The sequence below is a fragment of the Diadema antillarum genome, unplaced genomic scaffold (assembly GCF_040938485.1).
Source record: "Diadema antillarum isolate AM-2024a unplaced genomic scaffold, OU_Dant_1.0 seq00000793_RagTag, whole genome shotgun sequence".
NCBI lineage: Eukaryota > Metazoa > Echinodermata > Echinoidea > Diadematoida > Diadematidae > Diadema > Diadema antillarum.
The window spans coordinates 1,242,342-1,260,106 of NW_027271680.1; the positions used below are offsets into that span (position 1 = coordinate 1,242,342).

A 17,765-nucleotide genomic window follows, 5' to 3' on the forward strand; every position below is an offset into this window, starting at 1 on the left:
TATGAACCTAAAAATTTGTATTTCTTTGAGGTTTTCCTTAAATTCATAAATTAGCATAATTTTTCTTGTAGTTTATATTTTGCTAGTAGACTCATGTGGAGCTGCAAATGACAATTAGATGTAAACCTATAAAGATGTATTGTATAATACCTATCATATCTGCCGGAGAGATGATGAACTAAAACACCTAACTGCCTTAGGGGTTCCGCTCCGGATTTGGATAAGGTTTACTCCCTAGCCTTTGATTAACCAGAAAACTGCCCGCAAGGAAGCGGAAGACTCGTGGAGGGCGGGAACGTCTTTCTACCCGTACAGGACCAGAAGGACCTGCCCACTGCCACTATTAGTTTTACTTTATCGTTTGATGTATAAGATTCAGTGTAGTTATAAGTATCAGAACAGCCTGGTCAATCATGGATTTTATAGACATACATATAGTGTGTTTACATTTGATGTAAGTGACCCAAGAAGTTTTAGAAGTTTTCTCACACTTAGTGTCATTTTTCCAAAGAAAACAGATGTACTAATTGGTTGAAAACTATGATTTTCATTCCATAGTCCAGGGACCAGAGAAAGCGAGAGTCTATATTTCTAGAAAATATATAATCTTGATTAATATGTACTTCAGACATGCAATTGTGAAGATCATGTTTTTCACATACACTGTACACACATAAATCCTATAAAGGAAGTTGAGCATATTTTCCAAAATGCTTACAAAGTTAACTATGCCCAGATGTCCCACATTAGAATACTAAAAAGGAGTGAACAAGTAATTGTTGACCCCTTAAGCAAACGTTTACACCAGAATCAATCCACAATGGGCATCCCGCTTTCATAACACTCGTACGCTATTTATTAAATGGCCGCCAAAACAAAGGATGTGATGAACCTATTCACTTTGCTAAAACATCATTATATTGAAAACTTTCACCCAAAAACTGTACTTTTACACTTGAATCGTGATTATATATCTTTTGAGCTCGAAGATATACAATATTCATCATCTGTTGTATGGCAGCAATATTTATCAAAATGGCCGCCAAAACGTAGGATGAAACGATTCATATTCACTTACAGTTGAATTAATCAGAATCCTCGACCCCAAAACATATAAGTTGGTACCAGAGTCATGACCCTTTGTCCATACGTTTTAAGGATATGTTATATCTAGCATGGTGGCCATATTTTTTCAAAATGGCCGCCAATAAGTAGGTTGCCATGGTTTTATCCTCTCAAAAATCATTTTATTGGAATCCTTGACCCTCAAAACCTATACTTTGGTACAAGAATCACGACAATCGGACTTATAGTTTCCAAAATACACAGCATTGCTATATCACATGGCGGCCATTTTGAAAAATGGCCGCCACGGCCGCCACAGGCAGAATCAGAGTGGCTTCCATATCAGAAATGACTTGTATTGGCATCATGTACATGTGTACCAAATATGGTGCTTTTACCATTAAGTGCATGATTTTTTCTATATCCGCTGGACTAAGACGGATATCCTGCCGGACATTGTAAAAATGTGCTACGCTTCAAACAAAGCTGAATTTCTCTCTTCCATTCTTTTTTTTTCCACATAGAATTTGGTAGCCAGCTGTGAGACCGCTACGTGTGTGCCGTCGGCAATGGCGTCGGCAGACGAGCACGAGTGGCTCTTCAAGAAAGAAACGTCTGCAACGGCCGTCAGAAACGAACGCGACGGCGAAGTCGGCGAAGACGATGACAAATCGGACGAAAACTCGACAGCGGAGTCGGAAATCACACGCTCCGACATCGTGACATTCGCGTGTCTCGTCGTTGCTACCTTCATCAGTTGGCTCGCGTTTGCCATTATGGGACCGTTCTTTCCTCGAGAGGTAGGTGGACTACAGCCGACAAAGATCTTTTTTAATATGTCTGAGCCCCGCGCTGAAAGCTTGTACAGTCAGTATAAATTGAAGCCGTGATGCACTTAGGGAAATCAAGTGAGAACGATGCCGGCTCCCTGTTAAATTCATGTAAATGGATAAACCTTACAGTGTGTGTGTGTGTGTGTGTGTGTGTGTGTGTGTGTGTGTGTGTGTGTGTGTGTGAGTGTGTGTGTGTGTTTTAAGCACAGGTCAATGAACTTGTTTTTCAGGTTTTAAACACGTTAAAGCTCCATGGCTAATACTACCCCGACGTGGTACAAAATATTATGATAATTCATACAAAAAAACCAAAAACATGTTAATGCATTGAAAAAATAGCCTTCATCATAAGCAATTTACGCAGTACAATCACAATGTTTTACAGGTAACGATGACCAGGTGAAAATCATTATTACTGAAAATAATCTGTATGTCACTACTCTCCCCTTTTTTTCTGTACATTTCTTCTCCATAATCATCACTATGATCAATGTCAAATCACTGTGATCTTGTTCTAAAAGTGACATGAATGCGTGCAACTGGAGCACGAACATGATACGCATGGCGAAGATGATTCCGACTAAAAAATAAGATACCTGACATTATCATATTGAAAATATGATTATTTGATTATTATTCTTTTACCAAAATCATACTGCCAGTCGTGCAGTCATGTTTTAATGAAACTGGTTTCTCTGCAAAGTGCAAAATATATCATTATCACATTTCTGAAGTAATTAGATTCTCCGATAAAAGAAAAAAAAAAGAACTTCATTATTAAGACGCATTCATCAATGTGATCATACTTGTAGTATACATTTTTCTTGAAGGTTTCTTTTTTGTTTGTTTTATGTCCATGAACACACCAGGCACATCACAGAGGAGTAAGTGACGTAGAAGTCGGATTGCTCTTCGCTCTTCAGTCCCTTACAACGGTCATCGTGTCTCCATTAGTCGGAAAGTTCGTAAGTTTATGGCCTGAAAAAAATTCAGTTCAGTTCAGTTCAATTCAATTTTGTCATCCTCTTTGAGGAAATTTGTTTTGTTTTGCACACATACACAGAGCACATCGCCACGTACATGGAATACGTACATTACAGGACACAGTAAGATACATAGACATATACGATAGAATAGATATACAACGCTATGCTATCAATATTAATATCAGAGATAGATTTGGAGTTGGAGGAAATATTAAAATATACTGAGTCCAAATCGTGTTGGGTGTTTTGTGCTTGTACAAAATGCAGGAATGTAGTTTAGTTTGTTTCAAATGAAATGTCTTATAGTCTTACATACTATGAGTGAATGGATTTTGGTATCTAAATGAATGACTGTATAAAAGCTTTGAAGGTTATCGGTGTGTGTGTTATATATCGGTGTGAACAAGTGTATGAATAAAAGAACACAATGGATGTATAACCCTTTTGACTATTAAACTGTATTACCATAACACGGAAAACTATCATTTTCTCACTATTGAAATAAAAATACAAAATTATCTTGACATTAATGATGATTCAAATCCGAGAAACTTTAATTTTAACAGAATGGTATAGTTTTGGTTGAGATGGGGATTCATCCTGTAACCACGGTAACCTTTTTTTTTCGAAATAATTAGAAACCATACCACGAAATATCATAACACATACAAATCTCATAGGAATTGAAAGTGTGTTTGATGAACATTGGTTTTTGAAATGGTTGAGATATCCAAAAATTCAAAGTAAACAAACGGCGGTTCTCATTAGAAAATACATAAAATAACCACCACCACCAAAAAAAAAAAAATGTTCCCAGCTTTTATTGTGAAATCTTTGTTTGTTCGTTTTTTTTCTCAGTCAGTTCAAAGCCAACTTTCATTTGGAAATAAGCAAGAAATATTCTTTCTAACGTAGCATTATTTTAAACAAAACCCAAAGCCAATTACCTAAAAGCAAGACTATAGGCGAAGTCAGTGAAAGACAAATCCCTTGCGTTGTCGCCTTACGGAAAAAAAAGAGAGGAGGAAATTCATGTCGGACAGTATGTGTACGACATTTTGACGTAAATGTGTTGCCCAACGATGACATTTTTTAATCAGTTGTAATGTATTGACAAACTTTGAATGACTGGATCATAGCGAGTCACGCCGTAGGACATTATTATCCCGGCTCTTCTTAGTTTCGTTCTGTTCATACACGGAGTTTATGATTGACATCACCAAAGCCAAATTTATCTCCTTTTATCTCGACACGAACAACAGACGAAGGATATTATCGTCTTCATGTAGCATGTAAGCGCTGTGGTGATCAATTGGCTTCTTTCTTAAAAGGCAAACTGTGTTTACGATTGAGATGTGATTGCCAAGGTATCTCGTGTTTGCGGGAAAGTAAGGCCATGCACACACTGGGTGGCTATCGCCGAAGGTATTACGTAGTTAGTGCGAATAAGGCGATGCGGGCACTCTGATTTAGGTTACCATGGAAACCGTGGGTGTGACATTGCCGATTTCTCATCGCGGCTTTTGCAGTTTCCACATATAGCATGTGCGTGTGCGTGTGCGTGTGCGTGTGGGTTGGGTTTTTGTGTTTTTTCCTTTTCTTTCGTCCCTTTCACCGGACGTCGGCAAGCTAAGAGTATATTTTTGTTGTTTTTGTCATTGCTCATTAGCTGATTAACCGGATGAATGAGAGTAATTGGCGGGACACATCGCCCTGTTAATACTAAAAGGCGTCCCTGAGGATTTTCTTTACCTTCGGCTCCTGCGGAAAATAACAACCCAATTCTCTCTTCACGTCATGTTATCACAGGCATAACTCATATGCACATGTAAATCTATCTATCTATCTATCTATCTATCTATCTATCTATCTTTCTTTCTTTCTTTCTTTCTACCTATCTATCCATTACATATATATTGTGCGTTTTGTGTGTATTGTGTCAAAGCTTACGAGACGGTAAAAAACTGCTATGCATTCGATCATAAATGTCCACCGATTCTTGATCCATCATGTTCTTAATAGTAAAATAAGTGTTTGTAATCCCCGTACACATGAAACATGGTACAGTAAAGATCAGAACCAACACTTGCTGTCGGGCGGAAGCTCGGTGGTCTAGTGGAGATGACGCCCGTTCGGAGATCAGGAGGTCGTAGGTTCGAATCCTGCTCGAGCATGTACGCCCATGATTTTCTTTTTTATTATCATGGCTACTACTAAAACACTGATCAATTCACTGCTTATTTACGTCGATGTAGGGCAATATGTCAATCTGTTGCAAGGATGGTAAAATGTTTGTAGGAAAAAAAAAGAAAGAGGTAAAATTGATGAACTTACAGTTGACAGGAACTTAAGACCAAAAAAAAAAAAAATGAATCTCATCAGTTTATTGCGGTGAGATGTCAAATTATTGAAATGGACTCAGTGGCCTCAAGCGGCCTTTCAAAAAGGGAGACGAATAGTTATACTAACAAAGAAATGTATCAACATTCCTAGTCACACCTAGAAGAAGTATAGGAGGCAGGATATTTAAAAAAAAAATATCAGTGCGTCAGAGAAGAGGAAGTGAAATGATGTTTGGCGGTCCTTTAGCTTCCTCGACAGAAATCAAGCAGCAGTGCGTTTATTTATGAAAAACTCTGATTAAGAAAAAAAGCAGTTGAAAAATATGATGATGATGCCATTATTTTTTTGTGGGGGGGGGGGTGGGGCGGGGTTGGGTTAGGATGTGGGTTTGGGGATCAAGGGGGAGGATAAGCTGACAGGCACCTTACGTTGTTTAATTGGTTTTTATCCCTCTTATTTGTTCAATTCAATTCAATTCTATTCTATTCTATTCAATTCATTTCATTTCATTTCAATTCAATTTAATTCAATTCAATTCAATTCAATTCAATTCAATTCAAATCGATTTTTATTTTGTTTAGACGATTAGAAGCAGCATGATTACCATGGTAACCAGGGAATGCGCACAAGTCTTGCATTTTTTTTTTTTTGGGGGGGGGGGAGACTAGTATTTTCGTTCAAAGGACATTACTTACTAGCCTTTACCTAATCCAAGATATTTAGGACCTATACATGCGGGTGCCTCACCGTATTAAATGAATAGCCCTCGAGTAACATTTATTATACGGTATCAATAATCATTATAGCGTTTGTAGATTATTATGTTGATGATGAACCATCGTTACTTACGCGCAAACTTTAACCGCGAATGCTGTGGTTGTTACGCTCAATTGAAGCGGACGACTTGATGCGTGTGTAATGCATCATGCGATGGCGTGCTGTCTTTAAATTCTCCGAAGCTGCTCCCACACAATGCGTCACACATTACCTGATTGCACAAGCCTTCCAGTTTGAACGTGACTGGCGTTCTAATAATGTCTAATGGGCAGTAAGAAATATACCAATAATTGCCAATAACTCTCTATGATCTCTTCATATTAAAACACTCCGACGCTGCCGCACCTTTTAATAGTTTCCGCACAACAAATGTGTTATATTTAAGATGCTATTATGAAATGCTGGGATAGAAAGCTTCATTTACTTTTCCATCACGTTCTTGGATGTCCAGAGACGATGGATTGAAATCTATTTTATTTCAGCAAGCAAAGATGGATCAGCGAAGTGGTTTAGCCGGTAGCATCTCTGACGTGCAACAGTCAAAATGGCACCGGTTTGAATCATTGAAGCCATGCAGCTGCTGAGTAATTACTTGTGTTAACATGTCGCCTGGTCTTGAACAATGTGCAGTTGGCTACAGAATCTCTGTGTGGGATATGGCCATTAGATGGCAGAGAATCACGACCCACGAACGTAAAAATTCCCACTTTGATCCTCGAAATAGGCAGCCTGTGAGCTAACCGTTCGACATCCCCCCTCCCCCCCCCCCCCCCCCCCGCGCCCTTTCCCGGCGGTCCGCCCTGAGTGACACGTACGTTTTGGGTGAAGCAGGAGATTCAAAATTAATGGAGATAGTTTCCCCAGGGAACGGGGGATGGGATGGTGAAGAAATATAAATATATATATCATATATGTTGTTTTTTTTTCTCTCTCTTGCTAGAAGATTGATGGACATATCATCTGCGAGAAATTGTTTCTTTATCTTACAGATATACGTGGGATGATCATTTCCGGTCTTCGTTCTCAAATAGACACACAACAAGAATAAGATCTGCATTGTAGTCACACACACACACGCACACACACACACATACACACTCATGCACACACACTTTTTTTCAATAATCTTTATCTTTCCTCATTCAAACATGAAAAATAAAACATTCCATAAACATGTCTCTGACATTATGTTTCGGGTAATGTTACGTGTTAGAAACACAAAATACAACTGGATATTTGATATTTGGCATTCTAGTCATCGAAAATTAATGATTAAAATTTAGAAGAAAAAAAACACGCAATTGTAATATACAGAATGTGGTAATTCTCCATAGCTGCCCCTCCCAACCCTGTAATCACACTCATACAAACACGCGGGCGCAGACATGCACACACACGCATAATATATGCTAGTATATTTCATCATCCTTACTTATTCTTCCCTGACAAGATATAGATAGATATGATGTCACATCTGTCTTCCTGAAATGCAACGCGTACCCTTTTTCCATCACGGTTTTGAAAACGCTCTCTCCGTCATTCAAAACAAGAAGAATGATAGAGGTAGAAATTGTGTCTACGATGATATTAAAGGGATGTACAGTTTCGGTTGAGATGGGGCTTCAGGATTCCAACGTTTGTTACGATAATGAGACTCTTCTAGGAGGAATTCAAAGTTTATTTGATGAAAATTGATTTTGAAATGGCAGTGACATCCGCCCTCCCCTAAAATAGCTAAGCTAATAAACGATGGGACCCATCTTCCATTAAGATCGCTCTATTTTAATTTGTTTTTGGATTTCTCAGCCATTTCAAAACCAATTTTCTCAAAATAAACCTTGAATTCCTCTTAGAATTGTATGCTCTTTAACATTTCGTTATTAAGTATCAGCTTGAAGCTGAATCATCACCTCAGCCAATACTATACCATCCCTTGTATGGCCCCAGAAGGAAGCTAACTGGACGCATTGGCAGATTAGTGTGACTCATAATGGTTTTTATTTGAACACAGCCTATTTCTTTTCTTGTTGTTGCTGTTGTTGTTGTTGTTGCTGTTGTTGTTGTTTTTGTTGTTGTTGTTGTTGGAATAATGTCGATGGACGATAACGCATTCATTACTATAACTTCTTTCACTATCGCATCCACAGATCCCAATGATAGGCGGCAAAGTGACCCTTGTTGGAGGACTCGTCATTGAGACTATTGGCAACGTATTTTTCGGGTGAGTGACGTCACGTATATTCTCGACGAACATCCGCCTTCCAGGAATCGTGCGAGGCGATATTACGCTATAAGACACGCTCGCCTACTTTAATTACCGCCACGCGCGTTCGACTATTAGTATTAGCGGCAGTGAGTTTATATACGCGCTCCAACTTGCTTGTCTCTCGGGGCAAGAATTATCATGGGAAGGGGAGGGGGGGGGGGGGGGGGGTATTAGACCGGAAGGCGTGTGGGGGGGGGGGGGGGGGGGGGGGCCTTACCGCATTGTGAGATGAGTGAAATAGGTTAGGTTTAGTTCGACACTTTATTGTAAAGATAAAAACGATACGTCTACTTCTATAGCCACTATTTACCGATGCAACGATCTACTATCGTTATTTACAACAATCATTGCTTTTATCCATGACTATTACAGCTGTTACAATCCCCACCACATAAAGCATCCAATGGTACATTTCGGTATCATCACAGATGCTGGCGGTCAGCAAATGGGATACGATAGGGGATCGAGGGAAGGAGTGGCCAGGCGGAGCAGAAATCACTGTGCCGTAAAGTTGAACAATTTTTTTTTTCTCTCACTCTCTCTGCCCAGGGTGCCAATGGTGCAATTAGTAATTACTGCGTTTGATCATCCAATGATGACTCAGTCGTTGCGCATCATGCGTTACATCAAGGCATCACATCAATCAATTATCCTACCGTCATTTTTCGTAGTACGGGTGTTGGCTGAACTAGAAATACGTGTACACGTAGTCCTGCTCGTATTGTATAGGAGAACCAAGTATACTGCGTACTTGTCAATAACGATTGCCGTATTTCGTACTTTATGACTGAAAGCAGGCCTACTTTACATTTATGTTTTTCTCCATTCTGTGCTACAGAATGAAAGAATGAACTAGAGTAGAGTATAGTATAAAATGCCGGGACGTATAATACTGACAAATCTGATTCATTTTTTTTTCAACCAAGAAATTTCATTTACATAATACAAACATTCAGGTAAAAATGAAAGTCATTCTACATGATTAACAATATAAAATACACAATTTGACATACAGCTACAAGTACTCTAGATAATAGAATACTCTCCAGCCCATATGAGATACAAACATTTTGGTTTTTACTGACATGTGTTCATCTATCTTTGTTGCTTTGAGAAAAGATAGAATGAGGAAATATTTCATGATTTATTTCATTTCTGGCAGAAAACATGACACAGGGCCGGCGGAGCGTTTTCAAAAGTGTGGGGGCCCCCTTCCGGGTTTCATGAGCTAACAAGCAACAACAAAAAAAGGTCCCCAGCTCATCTCTCCCCTTCCATTTCCGGGTTTTTTTCAGCTGGCAAGCAAAAAAAAAAAAAAAAAAAGGTCCTCAGTGGAAAAACATAACCTTACCGCGCTCACACTTCAAGATTTCCATCTATTTCCATTTAGTGCCACTTACGTACTTCCGGGAAACAAAAGTGTAGGGGCCCAAAGTGATGACACCTCATGTATTTCCTTTGTATGATGCACAAAAAGTATGGGGGCCCGAGCCCCCACAGCCCCCAAGGTTCCGCCGGCCATGTGATATATTTTGCTTACAAAGAAGAAGACATTGTGACATTTCTGGATTTCTTTAGTATAAATTAATGTACAGAAAATTTATCTTCCAACGCATAGAATAGATAATTAATATTTGTAAAAGTATACATATGCAAAACTGATTCATACTTGACACGTACAAAGGACTGGCACATTTGGCGTTATAGTGCTGTTTTAATGGACGTATATTTTGTTTGTGGCAAACTCATACTGAGGTATTATGTTTCTTTTTATTATCTACATTGATCATTATTGAAGGATCTATACATTCTCTGAAAAGTGTCTTTCAAGCGCATTAAGATATAGATTAAAATGTGCATAAAATCAAGGGATAAGTTTCTGTAATCGAATAGTAATTGTTGCAACAATAGTTAACATTATATAGTTGTTATTTTGAACACATTAATACTCACTAGAATGATGAAATATCTCTGTGGACAAAAGGAAAACAAAACTAATAAAGCAAAATCCATTTCACAATACTTTCAGATGTTTAATTCCTTGCTGTAGGATTGCTCTTTTTTTCTGGAATATTCGTAGGTGCATTTGCCGATTTCCACTTTTCCTAATGTTTGCTTTTGCCTCCGTTTATTCTTGAAGGTTCTGTGCGAAACTGCATTCGAGAACAACTTTCTTGGTCTTCACCTTCCTGTTTCGCGCCCTCATCGGCGTAGGCGTGGCAACATCGGTCACTGCCACGATGGCAATAAACGCTAACACTTTCCCGAATCATTTTGCGCGAACAGTGGTGAGTCAGAACATCGGGGATTTGAGACATGTTTTCGTTTGTGTTTCCTAATTTTTGCTTGTTCTGTTTTCCTCTTCCCGATATAATATTTATTCTAGTAATAACACTACTGACAGACGACAATTGTTCGTGAAAAAAAAATGATCGCATTCATGTTTTTTTAGATTGAGCATTAACACTAAAGCAAAATACAAGTAGATAACCGTCAAATATGCACGTCTGGGACGGAAAACTTGTCTTTATAGATAAATTGTCTTTGTTGTAACTTTCTGATTCTGTTTCTCTACAGATTGTGTCCTAAAAGTTGCAATGTTTGATCACGTTTCAATTATTTTCTGTTTAATTCTTTTTGTTTAACCTGTCTCTCTGTATATATATAATTATATAATATTTCTCTTCCACTACGTCAGCCCCTATCCCCTTATGACAGTTTGAGCTCACGAATTCGTCAAATCCAAATTGAAGTCATGTGCACTTTGTTCTTTATGTTATTTATCTATTTATTCATTTTGTATTTGTTTTTATTTATTTTTTTTTTTACAGGGCATTTTAGAAATGACGGCAGGCCTTGGAATGTTGCTTAGTCCGCTCATAGGTGGCGCTCTTTATGAGGTAAGTTCAGGCTATGAAGACCTCTGCAAGCAAAAAAAAAAAAATACATTGTATGCACGATTGATTCTCTTGCATTATACATCAATTGTTATTGTCAGTCCAAGATTGATGACAAAGCGAATGCGTTTTGTTTTAATTTAGTTGTATCAATGTTTAGGCCTACACGCAGAATCGTTATCTTCTGCCTGACAAAACAGGAAGAAAGAGATGACACTGGAAATGAATAAGTGGTGATATTTCGTTAAGGCTGTTTTTTCTTTTATTCACAGTTCATATTCTCTCTTCGATATGTTTGCTCCCAAACGCACGAGTACGTGTCCATGTTGCCTGCCTATAAATTTGTCAGCTAAACAATGACAGGAAGGAAGATACCATCGTAATTTTGTCTACTTAATGATTTGACAAATTTGGAAGGTTTGGTTTTTTTTTCAAAAAAGGATATCTCTAATGACAGATGTGTGGATGCTAATTTCAGTTGCATGAATGAAAACAGAATAAAAAAGAGATAGAAAGAGTGAATATTGAAATTTTCAAACGAGGAATATTTTGTATGGCAGGGTCGATTAATTTTCAATATTTCTTCCCCACCCCCTCCCCTTCCCAGGCTGGTGGCTCAAGCTTTCTGCTACCATTCGTGGTGGTAGGAGCGTTAGACTTCGCCTCCATGCTCACCTCGCTAATTTTTCTCCCTAGAACAAGTAAGTCACGGACAAGTCTCTCCTCTATGCATTCTTTGTTTCTTTCTTTAACTTATTGTAGATCATGTTATCTCTTTTGGAGTCATATTTGCCAGGTGCTAGTTACATGGTGCAGCATGCAATTCCGTACTCAGCTAGTTCTGTATTGTGATGTTTTGTTTTGTTTTTTGTTCTTGTTTATGTTTGTCCTCCTAATTTGAGTCTGACGTCTTTTCTTTCTTTCTTTCACGTAAAAGACAAGATTGCAGAGATTAATTTCAAGTAGAAAAGGAAAACGGTGTAGTGATGGGAAAACCACAAGCGCGCGCGCACACACACACACACACACACACACGCACACGCACATGATCACACAAACTATCTAGAAAACACATACGCAGACAGGACAAAACAGCAAGAGACATCGCAAAAGGGGTACTGCTAGACAGAGGAGAGAATAATTTTGGAAAGATCCCTAAAACTTCGATGAAGAGTTTTTCTTAATATTTTTGATTCACCTAATCCACATAATAATTCTAATGCATGTGAATTAATTGAATTGTTACTGAACTGAATTGTATTGGCATGACGACGTTTATTGACAGTTCCCTCAGAAGGGGCAATCATTTTCCTGAAAGCCAAATGCATTGTGCAACTATGATCATTTGGGGTCATCCCACGAGACCGGCACCCACGAGTCATACAGCCCACGAGGTCGACGTTAGAAAACAAAAGTACATGAGTCAGACAGTCCTTGAGTCATACAGCCCTTGAGTTCGACACTAGGCAAATAAGGTCCATGAGTCCGACACGAGTAGCAACCCACCAGGTCGACATTACAACACGAAATGCGTCGGTCGCGTAGGCCTTGTTTGATAAGTGTCGAAATCGTGGGCAGTATGACTCGTGGGCAGTATAACTCCTGGGCCCTGTTTCATAAAGCTGTTCGTAAAGTTACGAACAACTTACGAGCGACTGGTGATCAGTTCTGATGTGCTATACTTATCAGAATTTCCATAATTCAGCAGAAGAATTGATCACCAGTCGCTCGTAAGTCGTTCGTAACTTTACGAACAGCTTTATGAAATACCCCCCTGGACTGTAGTCCTTATGACTCATGGACTGTACTACTCGTGGGCTCTTTGATTCGTGGGTGTCAAACTCGTGACGTGCACCCGATCATTTAGCTCTCTCTCTTCCCTTATTTTGCCTATAAAAAAAAATAAATAAAAATGATAAGGAGAGCGATCGGAGGAGCCGGGGTCGATCATCGAGGTGCTGCGTATCCCGTCTGTCTGGCCGGCCATCATGGCGGGCTTCGTTGGGGCCTTCACGCTCAGCTTTCTCGAGCCCACGCTATCCATTCACGCGGCTTTTCTCACGTCCAACACGTTCTACATCGGCCTCCTGTTCATGTTGGCTAGTGCCGTCTACGCGGGGAGCTCCCCCGTCTGGGGCTACGTCGGCGACACGTTTGTAAGTATATAGAGGAGGTACCTTTAAACATAATGGTATTCATCCCCAAGAGGGAAGTTACTTTAAATGACGTTGATGAGATCGAGACTGAATATAAACCCTTTTTGAATTTCAGTTGATTGATTAATCGATTGATTAATTAAAAAATCAATTGATTGATTGATAAATAAATGAATAAATAAATAAATAAATAAGTAAATAGATTAATTCATTCATTCATTAAATGCATGGTTCTTAAGGGAAATAAATAATTCCTCCGATAAACCATTTCTAATGATATTTATTATTCTATGTCTCTTTGTGCCTGGGAGCAGTGCCTATCATCAAAAACCAACTTTGTCCAGATTCCTACAAAGCACTTGTCTTTTTTGTGTTATTCAACGACAAAAACTGGCCCATTTACCCTAAATTTGTGTATTTGGATTTGAATTTCGGCAGGGGATTTCAAGGCAGTGTATGGTAGTAGGACTCTTTTTGGAAACTCTGTCCTTACTGCTGCTGGGTCCTTCGCCACTTCTACATCTACCAAAGTAAGTCAGTTTCACAAGAACGACGTTTTACGGTGCGCTTCGGCATGATTTCTAATTTACACTCACACAGGAGCGTGCGAGCGCGTGAGCACGCACACACAAACCCACACGCACTAGCATTTGAGACTAGGCACAGTATAATTATTATGTCTACATGTCTGTTTTCAAAAATCCTAAATGTTCAGGAAAACGACGAAAAAGAAGAAACAGCAGCCAAAGCACTATATCAAATGGGAACACCTTTCCCATCCCTTGCCCTGCCATGATGGCTTCATTACTGGGGTATGGCGGCAAGGATTTGGAGAGGACATCACTTTAACTAATGATCTGACAATTAAAACCGAGAAATGGAATACATACAGTACATACGCACATTCAATTTTTATACATGTAGCATGAATTCCATTTTGATTCAATGCTCAAGATGCTTGTTAGCGTTTTACACCGAAACAAAATGTTTCAGTGTACTTTAAAAGAAAGGATGTCTTCGGAACGCAGGATTTTAGGTTTCTCCTAAAGAACCTTAAGGAGTTTAGATCTTTTTTTCTCTAATGGAAGTAGATTCCACTGTGTTTTTCCAGCGTGAGCAAAAGCTCGTTCCCCAAAAGATTTCTTTGACAGTGGAACATGTAAGAGACCAGAGAATTGAGTTAATACTAAATGTTTCCGTAAAGGAAATCGAGAGTAGACATGACTCGTCTGATACACAGCCAGTCTTTTCAAGTTTTTTTTTTTTTAATTCATAACTCTTCATCTGTTTGCCGGAAGTAACTACCTAGTCAGAAAACAAACAAACTTCACTGAATGTAATACATAGGAATGTGAAGTTGGATTTATAATAGATTCACCCGAAACCCCTTTTATCATCAAAGGCTTTATAAATCAAGGCATGCGACTGCAGAAATCGCTCATAATTTCATTAATGTCACTAAATAATCTCTTATTGGTTCTTCCTTCGATTCTTCGTCTCTCCCTCTCACTCTCCAAATATCTCACAAGGGAACTGTGGCTACTGTGTATCAGCTTAATCCTTTTCGGGCTTTCGGACGGTGCCATTGTTGTGTCGTCATTTAGCGTCTTATACTTATCAGCCATGTAAGTATATTTAGGGATCAAAAGAAATCGCTTTCGAGTAATTATTGCAACGACTAACAAACAGGCTGTGGTTGAATAGATACGATAGAAGCTCTATCAGAGTTTTAAAAAAAAATTAATGAAAAATAAATCAATGATGAAATTTGAAAAGTAAATTGGTTTGAAAAAGAAGTACAGCTGTAATTGAGCAATACTACACAGATTAAAATCGGCATGGATAGAGCGTTCAAAATTATCTTTCCGAAGAAAGTAAAATGCCAGTGAGAGAGGTTATAACCTTTCGGGAAAATTATACACTTGTCTCCTTAACATGCACGTGATCATGTTCATCCAATCGGTGACTGTTATTATTTGAATCATTGTGACCACTGGCCTACCTATTAATGTGTCGTCCTTCTTAATCTTGATATGATATAAACTTTCGAACATCTTATATGTACTTATATGTACTTGAAGATGAATCCCATATATACGCATGCGTTTATACCTGTTTCTGTTTTCTATTCTTTTTTCTTGATTATTCCAGAGAGCAAGGATTGTCAGAAGACATGAAAACTCATGGTGTCGTATCAGGAATATTTAATTGTGTATTGTGTTTAGGGTGAGTTGCGCTTACACGTATTCACATTCTTAAAGATGTACAACAATGTTACCCGATGGCGTTTAAACAACTGGTACGCATGCGTACAAAAACTTGCTCTTTTCAAAATACATAATGTACTAACAGTTCTTGAGGTAATCGGCAAGAAATGTGCCCAAAAAAGAAATAATTTCATGATATCAGGATCTTATATATTCCTCTTTTTTATTTAAATGAATGGTATAAACGAACGCACGAAATTCTTAACTATCACCGTTACAGAAACGGTGAATTCATTTAGCTTTAACGTTTTGACATAGTCATCACAGATTAATTAACCAGCACACATTTATACTAATTATTCAGACTTGTTTGTATAGGACAAAGCAAAACAGAACATAACAAAAAAGATGAAAAACAGAATGGCGATACCATTATGTATTATTGATTATTATTATTATTGAATAAACGCGCTTTAAAGTCACGAAAGGCGATCTCTCTCCTACACAAGACGAGAGCAGATCCAGAATTTCTAACGCCATACATCACAAACACAAGCATTGATGTGTACTCCAAACAGTCTCAGGCTAAAAATGGTTGTCTTTGAATAGATTGGCTATCATTGTTTGGGAAAACCTTCTGTATCCAATCTAATAGTAATAATTATGTTAACATGAGTATAGTAATGAAATACAGTTGATAATGATTTAATAAACTTAATTTCTCTTTTTTTTTCAAAATAAAACGACTTATTGAACATTAAGCATAACATAAATAATTAGCGTTGTTGGCCATGAGAAAAAACAAACAAACAAACAGGAAACATCCTAGCATAATAATAAAGTGAGCCAGACCAGCTTAGTCTCCAATGGCAATACCTTTTTATCTACCATACATGTATGTCTACTAGATCTTGTCGCGGTTCTTGAGCAGTTACTATCATTCAATTATCAAATGTGCACGAGACTCTGTGTGGGTGTGCACTATTAGTAAATACTCTCCGTGTTCCTGTGTGACATTGATGGTGGTGGTGGTGGAGAACAGATGATGGTCTTCTCGCATTTATCATGTCGTTCTTCCCTGCAGGAGTATGTGCGGGGCTTGGATAGCGGGCGGGATGTTGGAGCAAGCCGTCGGCTTCTCCGCGACAGCGACCATCACGGCCGGAGTGGTCCTGGTGGCGGCGCTGGTGACGTCCTCTTACTACCTCGTCGAGACAACGTGGCAAACAAGGTATGTACATACATAGGCCTTTCGTGACTACTCTGTAAGCAACAGCAAGGGACCACGTGACATATCGTCACAATGCGATATTACATGTAATGGAAATAATGCACTCTTTTGGGATATGTCTGTCTCTGTATATGTGTATATCGACGATATATTCAAGTATGATGTGTGATATGATATGTATGTCGGAGAGAGAGAGAGAGAGAGAGAGAGAGAAAGAGAGATAAATACATAGATAAAGAGGCATATATGTCCAAAATATATACAAATTGAATATTATATTCTTTACGTTCGCACATATAGTGTTTGAATATTGTCCAATACGTCTATCGTTGTTTGATAGCTTGTTAATCACATGATTTAAAAGAAAATGCTGATTTACACATCAAACAATAATTCTTTTTTTCAAATAGTAATGCAAGTCAGAGGGAAGTCACATGTCAGGTATTATGAGCAATTTCCATTTACGAGCTTCCCGACAGTGCAAGCGTATCGGGGTAAAGGCAAAAGCTATTACTTCGAATCTGATGGTACTAATATCGCATTTTAGTAATGTAGCAATTTAACAAAGTGTAGAAATTTCTCTTCGTTTTAAAGTCTGCATTTTTGGTTTACCGAATATTTTTCTCCCTGCAGGAGAGACCGTCGAGGAAGAAAACTTCAAGACCTGCGTTCGATAAAAACCAGTAACCCAGTGCCTGAGACAACGCCTCTTTTTCAGCAACCAGATAGATAACATAACATGTCTTTATGTTTTGTTTTGCCGTAGCATTTGCAAGCCACTGTTTCATGTATTGAAAAGTTGTGGGTGCAATGCATTAATGCAGAGCTGTATTCGCGAAACGGTGACAGATACCTCGTCAACCTTTCATCGCACCTTCGTCAAGTGTAAATAAAAACAGCAACAACAAATGTATTGGTCATCAAAATCATTGACTGATGATCATCGGAAGAATTGTATGTCCCATTTGTTTTATTGTGTTGAATGTCCTTGCCAAGGTGTACAC

General features: G+C 38.5%; 1 protein-coding gene across 1 annotated transcript; it reads left to right on the plus strand.

Moving 5' to 3' along the window:
- Positions 1 to 1,634: 1,634 nt before the first annotated feature.
- LOC139739319 (MFS-type transporter SLC18B1-like) lies at positions 1,635 to 17,494 on the plus strand. Its single transcript, XM_071649934.1, has 12 exons — positions 1,635 to 1,865; positions 2,768 to 2,863; positions 8,152 to 8,225; positions 10,411 to 10,558; positions 11,102 to 11,170; positions 11,775 to 11,868; positions 13,088 to 13,323; positions 13,762 to 13,853; positions 14,853 to 14,948; positions 15,475 to 15,549; positions 16,615 to 16,761; positions 17,395 to 17,494. Exons 1-12 carry the CDS (start codon positions 1,635 to 1,637, stop codon positions 17,492 to 17,494), a joined length of 1,458 nt encoding a protein of 485 aa, XP_071506035.1.
- The last annotated feature ends 271 nt before the right edge of the window (positions 17,495 to 17,765 follow it).

Excerpts from the sequence above, each read along its gene's own strand:
- LOC139739319 (XM_071649934.1), top strand. The coding sequence starts at position 1,635 with ATGGCGTCGGCAGACGAGCACGAGTGGCTCTTCAAGAAAGAAACGTCT. Across the intron at positions 1,866-2,767 it reads GACCGTTCTTTCCTCGAGAG|GCACATCACAGAGGAGTAAG; the intron begins GTAGGTGGACTA and ends TGAACACACCAG. Across the intron at positions 14,949-15,474 it reads GTCTTATACTTATCAGCCAT|AGAGCAAGGATTGTCAGAAG; the intron begins GTAAGTATATTT and ends TGATTATTCCAG.